Genomic DNA, 13,921 nt, shown 5'->3' with positions numbered 1-13,921 from the left:
TCCTCAACCTTTGCCTGCCACGCTGAATTAGGTGTTCCACACATTGAGGATCTTGCAAAAATCCAGCCGCTACTTTTATGGCGCCGGATCTGGTCTTCGGAAAAAAATGACCTCACTAAGACGATCGTGGCAGATGCAATGACATTAGACCAGCTTTTGAAGGGCGCCCGGGACCTCCCACAGGCAAAACAACGCCCGATTCCTGCTCTGCTCTACGCGGACGACGCTGTCCTCCTGGCACGGACCCCTTGTGAACTCCAAAAGATTCTTGACAGGTATTCTCAGTATATGGGTACCCTAGACCTTCACGTAAACGTGAAAAAGACTTTTGTGATGACGTCAGGTGCTGGGAGAAAACATCTGAAAAATATTACCCTTAACAACCAAAAAATAGACTCTGCAACCGAATACTGCTATCTGGGAATCACAATAGACAACATTCTGTCCTGGAAAAAGGCAGTGGAAGTGAGGAAACACTGCTTTAAAAGAGCGATATCGGCATTGGTGACGTTTTCACAAAACTGGGAAAGCGACCGCCCGTGGAACTCCTAACGATATATAGGGCCAAATGCATACCAACAGCCCTGTATGGAGCAAGTTTATGGGGTCACACGGACGTCACTTCTTTGCAAACAGCAGAAAACAACTTTTTAAGGTTTCTTCTGATGGCCCCAAAGCGATCCTCAACCTTTGCCTGCCACGCTGAATTAGGTGTTCCACACATTGAGGATCTTGCAAAAATCCAGCCGCTACTTTTATGGCGCCGGATCTGGTCTTCGGAAAAAAATGACCTCACTAAGACGATCGTGGCAGATGCAATGACATTAGACCATGCCTTGAAAATCAAATGGTTAACCTACATCAGGAACTTCTGCATTGACCTTGGGGCAGAGCAATACTATACAAATACTGAAAAAATCAGAGAACTTACAAAGAAACAACTAAAAGCATTAGCCCTGGGCCATTTGGAAAACCTAAGAGTACAATCCGAAGTGGGTAAACCGTCTGTTCAACACGCAATAATGGTCCAATCAACTTTTTTAATTCAGCCTTATCTAAAACTTAACATTGGTATCTTTGATCGCTTCTTATTGACAAGATTCAGATTAAACATGTTTCACAGACTGGTAGCCTTTCCAATAGCAAATGTTTGGGACCCGAATCCACCCTTATGTCCCTGTGACGAAAAATCAACACAAACTACTCTCCACACTGTTTTGCTTTGTAAATTCTATCAGGAACATCGCAAGATTTGGCTATTGACTTTATTAAACACTACGGCACAGGAACGTGTTATCTGATTAGGTCATAACGCTTGAGATCTAATTAGACAAGCGACATTCCTCCAGCCCCTGATAAGGCATACGACGTTCTCATAACAAATCAAACCTATGACAACCTGGAAAATCCGTGCGGCCATTGTTTTGATTTCACAGAGAACTTTAGTAAAGAATGTGCTAACGAGCAAGTCGTATGACATCTTTATTGACGTATCTATGTCCATCCTTACGTCAATCTCGGCACCTTTAAGGTATAAATATTGCCGATCTTGCCCTATGCAAACACACGCGTGGTGACGAGACGGAGCAGCCATACTTGCCGAAGCAGAGAGCAGGAGCAGACCCCGCTGGCAGCAGCCCCGCCTTCCTGACGCGCTGAGAGACGCGCTGCTATCTCAAGCCGAGAGACCCAGCACCGGCGCTTCTGGGCAGCCCTCGCAGGCAGCCTGGAATATCGAGAGCAGAGAAAGAGATACCATTCCTCATTCATCCTAACTTCCAGGTACAGAACTGAATAACCCCTCACAGAGAATTCTTTAGTTATTCACTTGGCAAAAACAAACTTAACTTAAACTGTAACTTTCTATTCCCGCCCACGCATTAGACTTAGGTCAGGTACACGGGGTAGGCGTATTTAGAAACACCAGTTGAGTACGTTTAGTCAAATGTATATGTGTATGTAATATATTTTAATCATTTTAAAACATCATATGGCTTAGAAACCATATCAATGTTTTTACAGTATTACTTTATACTATTGCTTTTAATGTATGCACTTTACTTAACTATAAGTATTGCAATAACATCGATCCATTTCTCTTGTACGAGAAAAGAGACTGATCAATAAATAACACCTTTTTATTGAACACGCCCGTCTCTTCCTTTTCTCTACAATCTGATGAGACTAAGAATGCACGTACTGACTGAGTAAAATAATTGCCTTGTGCTCACACGACTCTCGAGATTGACTCTTGATTAGGGGAGAGCAAAGTTGTCATGTTCTATGGTTGTCAGAAACTAAATCCCTTCTTGTCTAATCAGGGAAGTTAATTCCTCCTTGAACATTCGAGAAAGTTTCTAGCGAACTCTGAGCTACGCTGGCAAACCCAAAACTTAAGTCTAGTATCGACAGTAGTAGACCTAGTTAACGTCTGGCCTAGGCCTTTACTGCTGTAGGTATTATTCCAATGCGCAGAGCCTATTGGGAAAATAGGAGCTACACTACATACCTGGAGACGCTACTCAGGGTCACAAAGAAATAAGGCTCAAGACTGATTAACCCATTAATTCATATTTATAAGGCCCGCTTGTGTTCTGGTACTTTGCAGGGGGCTGTAGTGTGTGGATTTTTCAACCTGGCTTGCCTCCAAGCAGCTGAGAACAACTTTCTGAGACTCTTGATAACAGTTCCAAGCAGTCTCCCGCTATCCTTTGCCATAAGGAACTTGGGGGCATATTATCAAGGGGGTTTATCTCCACTTTTTTGGCTTTAAAAGCCAAGAAAGCTGAGATAAAATTATCTCCCTAATACCTAGCTGTCGCTAACACCAGTTAGCGACAGCTAGTAGGAGATAGCGACCATCTTGGGCCCCACTTTGCATGTCAGTGATATTTATCACTAATGACATGCAAAGTGGGCGTGCCAAGATGTTAGCGACTGGAAACAGTCGCTAACATCGCTATCTCCTATTACCAACTTTTGGAGATATTCGCGCTAAGCGCGAATATCTCCAAAAGCTAACACCTGCCCTGAGCAGTTCTTAGCCATGTTATCCAATGGGAGGTGGATAACATGGCTAAGAGCATTAGCTCGGTAATGCATGAATATCGCTGACTTTTCAGCGATATTCATGCATTGCGGCCGTTTTTTATCGCATTTGCGATAAACCTTGGTAATACCAAGGTTTATCTGCGATAAAAATCGCCGCAGCTCAGCGGTAAATTTTTTTCTCTAACCAAGCAATAGCGATAATTATCGCTATTGCTTGGTAATATGCCCCTAGGTTTGATTCCTTTAACTCATTGCATAAATACTGCACCAATTTTATTATGGCATTCAATTGGGGCAACAGATGAGCCAGCCCTTAATCGTGCAATTATATTGGACTGTTTTAAACTTGATCACATGTTGAAGATACCATGGTTTAATTGCATAAAAAAACAGCTGGAGATAGTGGGAATGGCGGACTGTTTTTATAAGCCAGAGTGCATTGTAAAGATCTCAAAAATCCAGTTGAAGAAGAACTTTTTATCCTGTCTAAAGATGTCTAATGAGTACCTGGAGATAAGGAAAAAGGGAGTCTCTGAACATTTGCTTTTCATACACTCTTTAAGTGTTAACCCTTCTCTCTCTTTCTATTTCTGTCATGTCAAAATGTTTTATCTTATTAGATTTAGGTTTGGCATCGCGCAGCTTCTGGTCTCTTATCCTGGCCAAGCTTACTGCGATGCTAAACTGGATCTTTGTCCTTGTGACTCCAAATCTATACAGAATTTGGTGCATTTCCTGTTTATTTTGCCAAATGTATCCACAGCTGAGGCAGGATTTTATGTCCCCCTCTTAAAAATGTTAAATATCAGGAAGTGCTGGCTGGCCCTATCTCACCTCCAGCTATTAAATGGTGAATAATGGTCTATAGATATATTTCCACAGCTGTCCGTTTACAAAATGTGGTTGGGAAATGACTTCTTTATAGCTGGATTGTAATTAAGGGTGGGCATAGTATGCGTAGTGAGGCTACGCGAAGCTTCTTGAAGTGAGCAGGAAGCTACGCCCACCCACACACTTCACGTAGCCCCACTACGCGCCACCTGCCTCCCTCCCGCCCTCTTCTACATACCTAATTTGTTTTTAAAAATATTGTAAAAGTAAATTAAAGGCACTTACCTGGTACGCGGCGTCCCGGGGCTACCTCTTCTCTTTCGCGACGACTTCTTCCATCCAAATGCGCATTTCTTGAGAGAAATGCGCATGTGCGGGCGGCTGCTTATGCACATTTGGATGGAAGAAGACGGCGCGAAAAAGAAGAGGGAGCCCCGGGACGCCGCGTACCAGGTAAGTGCCTTTCATTTACTTTTGCACTATTTTTAAAAACAAATTAGGTATGTAGAAGAGGGCGGCAGGGAGGTGGGTGCCGGGCAACTTCGCTCCGTCCACGGAGTGTGCATAGTGTTGCCTACTACGCCTACTTTGCGAATCGAAAAGTAGGCAACACTACGTGCACTCCATGGACGGAGCGAAGCACTGCGCCCAGAGTTAATTTTAATGAGTTATTTTTGGATTTCATGGTTTTAGGGACAGGGGGGTTACCATAAAGCCCATTATACATCGTCTGTATGTCATGCTGCTATTTGTCGAAATATTGACTTAATTATTATTGTTACATTTTATATTATGATTTTCTATTGTCATGAAGTTGTATTATATATCGTCTGAATCATATTTTAATAGTTTTTCAATAATTAATTTTTTTATGTACTCTTTTATGGCTGCATGTCAGCCGAATAAAGACATTTGACTGGAAATGAGCACCGATTCAAGGATGCAAACATCCATGGCCATGCGCAAGTTTACTCTCACTTCCTGGTTGCATAGTGCACTTCATCATACTTTCCATTCTTTCCTGAGCGACAGATGTTTATCCTATCAGTCAATCTGACATTTGCCCTCTACAACCAGGGGTTTCATAAAGTGTAAATGTAAATCCAGTATTTGTAAAGCGCACAGCTACCCGGAGGCATCCCGGCGCTGGGGGCCGTTGGGAAGATTAAGCGAGCTATTGCCCAGAGTCACATGGTGCTGGGCAGACCCTTGTCACCGGACCCAGGGATCGAACCGTGATCCCCAGCATCCGGTGTCAGTCGCCCTGGCCGCAGCGCCACACTGTAGTGGCGCGCACCAGTCTATGCACGTCACGTAGTTACGTGACGTGCGGCGGCCACGTTGGGGGCGGACTGCGCGCGCAGGCAGTCAGAGGCGCGGCAGCCGCGAGAGAGCAGCGCTGGCTCGGCGCTCTTTAGGGAATAGTTATAATTAATAAAGTGCACAATTTATAAGTAATCTGAGTCAGCGACTTCATTGAGATTACCATCGTTACAGTGGCGACGAGGTCGGGACTCGACCAGCACACCCAGAAAAAAAAAAAAATGGAAAAAAAAAACGGAAGGCAGCTTGCCCACCACGTGGCAGAGGGAGACACTGCAGAGCTCCACCCAAGCAGACACAAGGTGCCAGCAGAGCTCCTAACAACAACAAAAACGGAAGGCAGCTCACTCACCACGTGGCAGAGGGAGACACTGCAGAGCTCCACCCAAGCAGACCCAAAGTGCCAGCAGAGCTCCAAGCAACCAGTGGCATCCAGTGGGAGTGGAACTGGCACAGCTGAGCAGAAATCTTGGGCAGAGCAACTGGGAACCACCAGGACTGCAAGCACCACATGAGGTACCGTACCCTAAAGAGCGCGGCAGAGCCAGTACCACCCACGCAATAGGAAAGTGGCATAGAGACCCCATAGCGGCCAGACAGCACGTCGCATCCAACCCACGCTATCCACAAGGAGGTCAGACCTGGCTACCGTAAAGGAGGGTGAGGGGGCTGACACGGAGGGTCCCCAAGAACACGCCAAGAGAGAGGAGACGGACAGCACCCCAGGTAGCCCCGCAGGGAAAGGAAGCAGAGCGTCGACGGTCAAGGAGGAAAAAATGAGCGCACCAGCAGGCTACGCTATTGCACCAGTCCAGTTCCTCCCGAAGCCAGGGGAACCACTGATGAAGTGGGAGGACTGGCGCGAATATATAAACAACTTCATAGAGGTCTTAGAGGACGAGAATGAAGAGACATTCAAACCCAACAGGAAAAAACGCATATTGCTACTCAATTTGGGGCCAGAAGGACTCAGAATATACAAAAGCCTGGTGCCCAAACAGAGAGATGGCTCAGACGATGATGTGTACGCCCATGCTATCGATGACCTAAACGAACATTATAGGCCTACGGTATGTGTGTCGGTCGATAGATTCAACTTCCAGCAGAGAAAACAACGGGCGGGAGAGTCGATTGAGGAATATGTAGCGGCTCTGAAGAAGCTAGCGGCCACGTGCAGGTATGCCCTGTGGGAGGAAGAGTTTATCAAGGACCAAATAGTAATGCACACAACCAGCACGAATGTCCAGGACAAGCTATGGGCGAGTGGAGACACCACACTCAAGGACGTAATGGTCATAGTCAAGAGGGCAGAACTCGCACGGAGGTGCGCCGACGCAACCAAGAAAGAACCGCCGACCGCAGCCATGGTGAACAAGATACAGGAAGAAGAACCTCGCAAAGATCTGAGGTACAGGGGCGCTACGCCGAAGAGATCAAACAAATGGCAGAGCAGCACGGGATCGCAGAAGAGACAGGAAGGCGGTGGCAACAAGAAATCGTGCTACAGGTGTGGGAGTTGGTCTCATGAGGCTCACGACAGAAGATGCCCAGCGTTCAGGGCCAAGTGCTTACACTGTGGTATCATCGGACATTATGAGAAAGTGTGCCGGAAGAAATTGTCCAAGGGTATGGTAAAATACGTAGACCAGGAAGACGAGGTTCAGGAAGAGACGGAGGAGGAAGAGGTCATCACTGTCCTGTGCATATACGACCAAATAATGTGTATAGATGGAAAAAGGACAAACAAACCTGTGTTGGAAATGAAGATGGGAGGAGTAACCATCAGTGTAGTGGCGGATACAGGTTCCCCCTACACGATAATACAAAGAGCAGTGTGGGAGGAAACATTCAGACCGAAGATAGGACCGGAGTTGGAGAAGTTGGACATCCGACCGGTCACATATAACGGCGATCGCATCCCTATGGTGGGGTATAGACTCTTGAAGTTTGAGTTCAGAGGCAGATCAGCGTTATGCAAGCTGTACATCTCAGAGAGAGGACCGTCCGTCTTAGGGTGGCTGGACCAGGGTGACCTGGGAATCAAGTTAGACCCGGGAGGCAAAGAACAGATTTTGCTTACGGAGCCAGACGCATGGCCCAATCTCACCAAATGGAAAGAGGAGTATCCAAGAGTGTTCGGAGGCACGGTGGGAAAACTTGAAAGATTCCAACATAAGATCGTGCTCAAGGAAGACGCTGTCCCGGTTGCCCACAAAGTGAGGAATATACCCATAGCGGTAAGAGAGGCAGTACAAAAGGAGCTTCAAGAATTGGAGAGTAAGGGGATAATTGAGCCCATCACCTGTGCAGAGTGGCTCGCGCCCTTGGTCGTAGTCATGAAGCCGAATGGAAAGGTCAGGCTCTGCGTCGACCTGAGAGAGCTAAACAAGAACATTGTCGTAGAGAAATTTCCCCTCCCAAGGATCGACGAAATGCTAGCAAAAACCAGAGGGGTCAAATGGTACTCCACCATTGATTTGACCTCTGCGTACCACCAAGTAGTATTGCACCCAGACAGCAGAAAACTCACATCTTTCATCACCCCATTCGGATGCTACCAGTTCTGTCGCATGCCATTCGGACTGGCCTCGGCGGCTGCGGTATTCCAAAGGTTAATGCACCAACTGTTTAAGAACTTAACTGGCATCCAGTATTTCCAGGACGACATTCTGGTAATGGGGCGGGATAGAGTGGACCACGATCAGAAACTTGGGAGAGTACTAAAAACCCTGGAAAGCAAGGGCCTCACAGCAGAATGGACCAAATGCCGCCTGGGACTAGAATCGGTGACTTACCTAGGTCACGAGATTGGGGCGCAGGGCATTACACCAAAAGCAGACAATGTAAAAGCAATTGCTGAAGCTCCACCCCCCACCAACAAGGAGGAAGTAAGGTCGTTTTTGGGCATGGCGGAGTATTACAGTAAGTTTGTGGTACACTTTGCCTCCAAAACTCACAATATGAGGATGCTGACCAGAGAAAGCACCAGTTTTGAATGGACTCCAGAGGCACAACAGGAGTTTGATACCATCAAGAGAGACGTCACGGGAGCAGTGCCGCTGAAAGGATATGACCCACAGGGCGCTACCGTGCTCACAACCGATGCCAGCGACAAGGGCCTGGGAGCAGTGCTCATGCAAGATCGAGGACAAGGTCAGATGGAGACGATCAGCTTTGCATCCAGGGCACTGACGGCCACTGAAAGCAAGTACAGCGTGATCGAAAAGGAGATGCTGGCGGTAGTGTGGGCCACTGCGAGATTTCGGCAGTTCCTATGGGGCACCAGATTCCTGCTCAGGACGGATCATAAGCCATTAGTGAAAGTGCTAACATCGAGTGGGCATGCCAACGCTACGCCCCGGATATCGAAGATGTCCCTGAAACTACTCGAATTCAGATATGACGTGGAGTACATCCCAGGGAATCGCAACCGAGTGGCTGACTATCTGAGCAGGGCAGCAGCAATGGAGCCGGGAGAAGAAGACCCCACAGATCAAAGGGAACTGGTGGCCCTGGTGGGGGATCAGGGCAAAGTTATCAGCTACCAAGAGTGGACGGAAGAATACGAGGAGGACAGCGTGTTGAAGGAAGTGAAGAGATACATTGTCAAGGGATGGCCGGACAAGAGGCATGTGAGCGAAGATGTCAAACCCTACTATGAAGTCCGAGAAGAATTGTCAGTAGGGGACAAAGGAGTGTTCACATACAGAGGGGACAAGGTAATCCCTCCGAGGAGACTCGTAACCCAGTTACTGGACTTGCTACATGAGGGCCATCTAGGCATTGGGAAGCTGAAGCTAAGGGCCAAACAAAATTACTGGTGGCCAGGCATGGACATAAGAGCGGAGAGGCATGTCAGAGAATGCCCACAGTGCCAGGGAGCGGACAAATCACTCAAGCCACTGCGCCCTGCGCTAGGACAATTCGAAACCCCGCAGAACCCGTGGGAAGAATTGTCAATAGACATATTGGGACCCATCCTTGACAGCCTGGGCACGCAGAAGTATGTATGTGTCCTCATGGATCGATACTCCAAATGGCCTGAGTTGAAGGTAGACGAGACCATGGACACGGAGAACATCCTGAAATTTCTGTCAGACACTTTCGTGAGGGAGGGCATACCCAAGTCTATCTTGAGCGATAATGGCCCCCAATTCACGTCAGAAAAGTGGAACAATTTCATGCAAAGGAACGGAATAGCCATCAAACACACAGCGATCTACCATCCCGCTGGGAACGGCTTGGTGGAACGGTTTAACCGAGTGGTGATGGGTGCCGTACAAGCAGCGATTTCCTGCAACAAAGATTGGGAGAAAGCCATTGAGAACATGGTATGGGCCTACAGGATTACGCCAACAGGTACAGGATACAGCCCTTTTCAGATCCTGAGAGGGCGAGAACCATTCACCCATGACAATCGGATTTGGAAGGAGAAGGTTATCACCAGCGAATGGTCCCCGGCGGTGGTACGTGCTAACCTAGAAAAAGCACAATCGATATACACCAACCACTACAACAAACGGAGGAATGTAAAGGGGACAAGGTTGGAAAAGGATGAGTGGGTAAGAGTAAAGTTGGCAACGCTGCAGAAGAAGGGAGACAGCAAATACAGCAGGCCCATGCAAGTCAAGGAGGTGTACGATCGAGCGGCTTTACTGAGTGACGGCAACGTGTGGTCCCAAGATCGCATGGCCAGGTGTAACAAAGTCCTACAATGGGATCAACAGGGAGCTGAGTGGGACGATGGAGAAGAGCCGAATGCAGAAGGAGAGCAAGGAAATGGCGATCAACATGGAGAAGGAAGTAGTAGAGACGAACCAAGAGAGGAGAGAAGAAGCATAGAGGAGAACACGGCTGGACAGAGAGAGGAAAGAAGCGATGAGGGGCCGAGTCAAAGGTCCCAGGAGAATTCGACCCAGGTGACCAGGAGCGGGAGATCTGTGGTGAGACCAGCAAGGTTTCGAGATTTTGAATTGGACATTTGAACTGTAAGTGACTCTTACACTGTTTGGAAAAAAGGGAGATATGTAGTGGCGCGCACCAGTCTATGCACGTCACGTAGTTACGTGACGTGCGGCGGCCACGTTGGGGGCGGACTGCGCGCGCAGGCAGTCAGAGGCGCGGCAGCCGCGAGAGAGCAGCGCTGGCTCGGCGCTCTTTAGGGAATAGTTATAATTAATAAAGTGCACAATTTATAAGTAATCTGAGTCAGCGACTTCATTGAGATTACCATCGTTACACACACCTCTTCCCCATGACCCCATTTCTGCATTAGAATAACCTGCCAGTCCCTTCTCAGTTTCTACTTGGAAACTTTATAAATGTCTCCCTTGTACCATCAGATCAGGACCTGAGCTACTGTTTTGCAGATGGGTTACTCCATCCCAAACGCTACAGATATCCTTTCTGCCTTGTTATAAGGCCGTGGTTTAGAATGCTCTTGTAATAAAGTAGACCAAAATCAGTCACGTTTGGGACAGAGTAGCTACTCTGCCAAACTCGAAATCAGCCTTAGCGATATTACCTTGAAGTTCCGCTTTCAAATGCATTTTAAGATGAAATAATATTAGATTTGACTGCAGATTTATGGAAGGTTTTAAAAATATATGCATGTTAAGAAAACCCACAACTGCAGCAATGACCATGTTACAGGTGGTTCTGCATTAGACAAAACTGTTTGCTAATTCATCTATTTCTTTAACTCTTACAGCATTCCAATGAGATCCGGGGAGCCTGGTAACTTCTGTGGTTCCTACAGCAACCAAGAGATCTTTCCTCTTTACTGCAACAACAAAGCCAAGTGGATCTGCGAGAAAGAGGCGATCCAGTTCGACAAGAGGTGTTTCAGCAGCAGCTCATATCCCCAAGACCAGAGCTGAAAAGTTCTAATGAATTTTAGTTTAAAGTAGCACTTTTACTCTGTTATGTGCTACTGCAGGAAAAGTGTTTTAAAAATAAACTATACCTTTTATGAAGCTTGAAAATATTGAGTTCGATGTTCCGCTTGGAGATATCTTAAGTAGTGCTTTTTTTCACTATTTAGATTTTTGTTATTTCTGGTGGATCTTTTTGTTCTATCAATGCTTTATACGCATGCCAATAGCTTGCCACTCGCATTATGAAGGCAAAGCCTACTGTCCATCACAAAGCGTGTTTCTTCTGTGGTTTGCTGCTCATGCCATCTTAAGCCTGATTCATATTGCTGAAAAGAAGTTTTAAAACAATAATAGTTGTGTGGCCTACAGCATCCCTTGTATACGATATGCACAATCAGGCAGACAGTGTAAGATGTGTTGTGGCACAACTACCTTTTTTGGCTTGCCCACACCACAATTCCATGTTGTTAAATACAACCAAAAGATGACCATGAAATGTATGAACATAGCAATCATCAACAGTCAGGGGAGGCTGGTGAGATTCATTACACACATGCATAAAAAATACACTTACTATATGTGCTTTAGTGCTTACACCGCAGCAGAGATGGGGTCTAATGGCTAAAGCTGCTGACTTTAGAAAGTAGGCTGCAGGTTCGAATCCTGGCCTTAGTTTAACATCTTTTCATCCTGATTAAATTGCTCAATCTTCCTGTGCCAATAAACGTGCACTCAACACAAATCACGCTCATTTATAAAACACTTGTGAAAGGGTCTATTTTCTAATGGAACCCCCTGCAGAAAGCTTTGAATGTTGTGTATTGTTCATACTTTTTGCAAAAAAATGGTTGATGATCTTGTAGATAGCCTACAGTGCACCCAGCTTGGTTTTTGAACTTCCAGAACCTCACTTAAATATTTCAGTGAAGTCCAAGAACGCCTTGCTTAAAGCTCCATAAGACAAATCACTTTTCTGGAACTCTAAATACCTTCATGTTTGTATTTTGGGATTAAGTAGCATCTACAACAAAAGAAAGGAAGCACAGAGGGGACCAGGCAGAATCCCCTTGATTAAGATTTTGTAATTCTGAGTGCAAAATGCAAGCTAGAATGGCCTTTGAAATTTTTAAGGCTGACAATGCTAGTACAGGGGGCAGAGGACGGAATAATGCAGACGTTGAATGGAAATATTCTGGGTACCTGATTCAGAGAAAAGTTGGAAACTTTTTCCCTGCGATTTCCCCATACAATTGGAGGAAATGTACAACTTTTGGGAAAAGCATTGTGGTTTGGACAAGATGGCAGTAATCCAGGATTGCAGAGAGTAGGTAAACAAAAGAGAAGTTAATTCCATCAGTAAGGACTGGAACCTTCATCCACAGCTTCCAGTCCAACTGCCTCACTTCTAAATCATCACAGATTCCAACATGGAATACAGAACGCAGAACACAATGACCTAACACACGAGCCCCAGAGGAGAGCAGAGCAGATACCACAAGCAGTCAACAAGTATGTCTCCGAAGCTGCAGTAGCACTTGGTTCTCAAATATATATGGTGTATCTGTATGCAAGAGTAAAAGTAACACATTTCTACTTCCTGTACACCCTCATAAATTTGGGGGTGAATGTTTTTTCTCTACAGTTTTACTGATGGAAGCACATTTCCAACGTGGTGTTCTACCTCAATATTGAGCTTTAAATATAAGCCTGCCAAAATACTGAATTCAAAATATTAAGTACTACAATACTATAAAGTTGAGTATTCATAGGCTAGTATAGATTTACTAATATTGACTCCACGTCTACAAACTTTGAGGATATTACCTACTGGCGGTCGCCAGTAGGTATATATAGTTAGGATTTTTTCTCTATGGGATTTTTGAAAATTCTATGTCTAATAACTTTGGCGTTTGTGGACGGAATTGGCTGAAATTTTCAGGAAAATGGCACATTTTGTTTCTGAGCAGCCCTTGAAAATTTGTGGGGGGTTCGTCAAGGGGGGGCCGAGAAAAAAGGGGGGTCCCAAAACGTGTTTTTAACATTGAGTTTTCCATAGGGCGGTTGGCCTCACTTTTAGCCCGAACGGCTGAATGGATTTGCACGAAACTTGGCAAAATTGTAGGGACTGGTAGCCCGATGTGCCTTTGCTAGGTCTCAATATATGTGCTCCAGTGGATTTTGAGAAATTAACGTTCAAAAAAAGATATATATCTGTAACAGCGGACCGGGCAGCGCTCCGGTTCGCAGACTTTTCGCGGTACGGAGCTTTGTGAAGCGAAGCTGATTGGTTCTCCGGCGTCTGTGAACATTCCAAACAGTCCGTAGCGGCCGCCATCTTGTCTCTCGGTAGGATCGAGAGACAAGAGGAGGCCAAAGCGAAGGGGCAAATGACCATAAGGGGGCATAGTAGATCCTCGCTGACCCCCTAGGTTTGATGTGGAGGTTTTAAAAGGGCCCCGCGGGGCAAAAAAAAATAATAATAATAATAATCGAACGGCTGAATGGATTTGCACGAAACTTGGTAAAATATTAGGGACTGGTAGCCCGATGTGCCTTTGCTAGGTCTCAATATATGTGCTCCAGTGGATTTTGAGAAATTAACGTTCAAAAAAAGATATATATCTGTAACAGCGCTCAGCTTCGCGTAACGGAGGTTTGCGAAGCTGATTGGTTCTCCGGCGTCTGTAAACATTGCAAACAGTCCGTAGCGGCCGCCATCTTGTCTCTCGGTAGGATCGAGAGACAAGAGGAGGCCAAAGCAAAGGGGCAAATGACCATAAGGGGGCATAGTAGATCCTCCTTGACCTCTTAGGTTTGATGTGGAGGTTTTAAAAGGGCCC

The 13,921-nt window shown here is 46.1% G+C and overlaps 1 protein-coding gene across 3 annotated transcripts in view; it reads left to right on the top strand.

The window, feature by feature from the left end:
- LOC144767742 (natural killer cells antigen CD94-like) overlaps window positions 1-11,880 on the top strand; it is a 121,923-nt gene extending 110,043 nt beyond the window's left edge. For all 3 annotated transcript variants that reach the window (XM_078651128.1, XM_078651127.1, XM_078651129.1), the window contains one exon: window positions 10,916-11,880. In XM_078651128.1, the coding sequence (XP_078507254.1) occupies window positions 10,916-11,084 (169 nt within the window). In that variant the 3' untranslated portion in view covers window positions 11,085-11,880. The remainder of the gene's footprint in view (window positions 1-10,915) is intronic.
- The last annotated feature ends 2,041 nt before the right edge of the window (window positions 11,881-13,921 follow it).

The sequence above is a fragment of the Lissotriton helveticus genome, chromosome 7, assembly GCF_964261635.1.
Source record: "Lissotriton helveticus chromosome 7, aLisHel1.1, whole genome shotgun sequence".
Classification (NCBI taxonomy): domain Eukaryota; kingdom Metazoa; phylum Chordata; class Amphibia; order Caudata; family Salamandridae; genus Lissotriton; species Lissotriton helveticus.
Note: the sequence above shows the minus strand (reverse complement) of the source record. Positions and strands in the feature narration are given on the sequence as shown.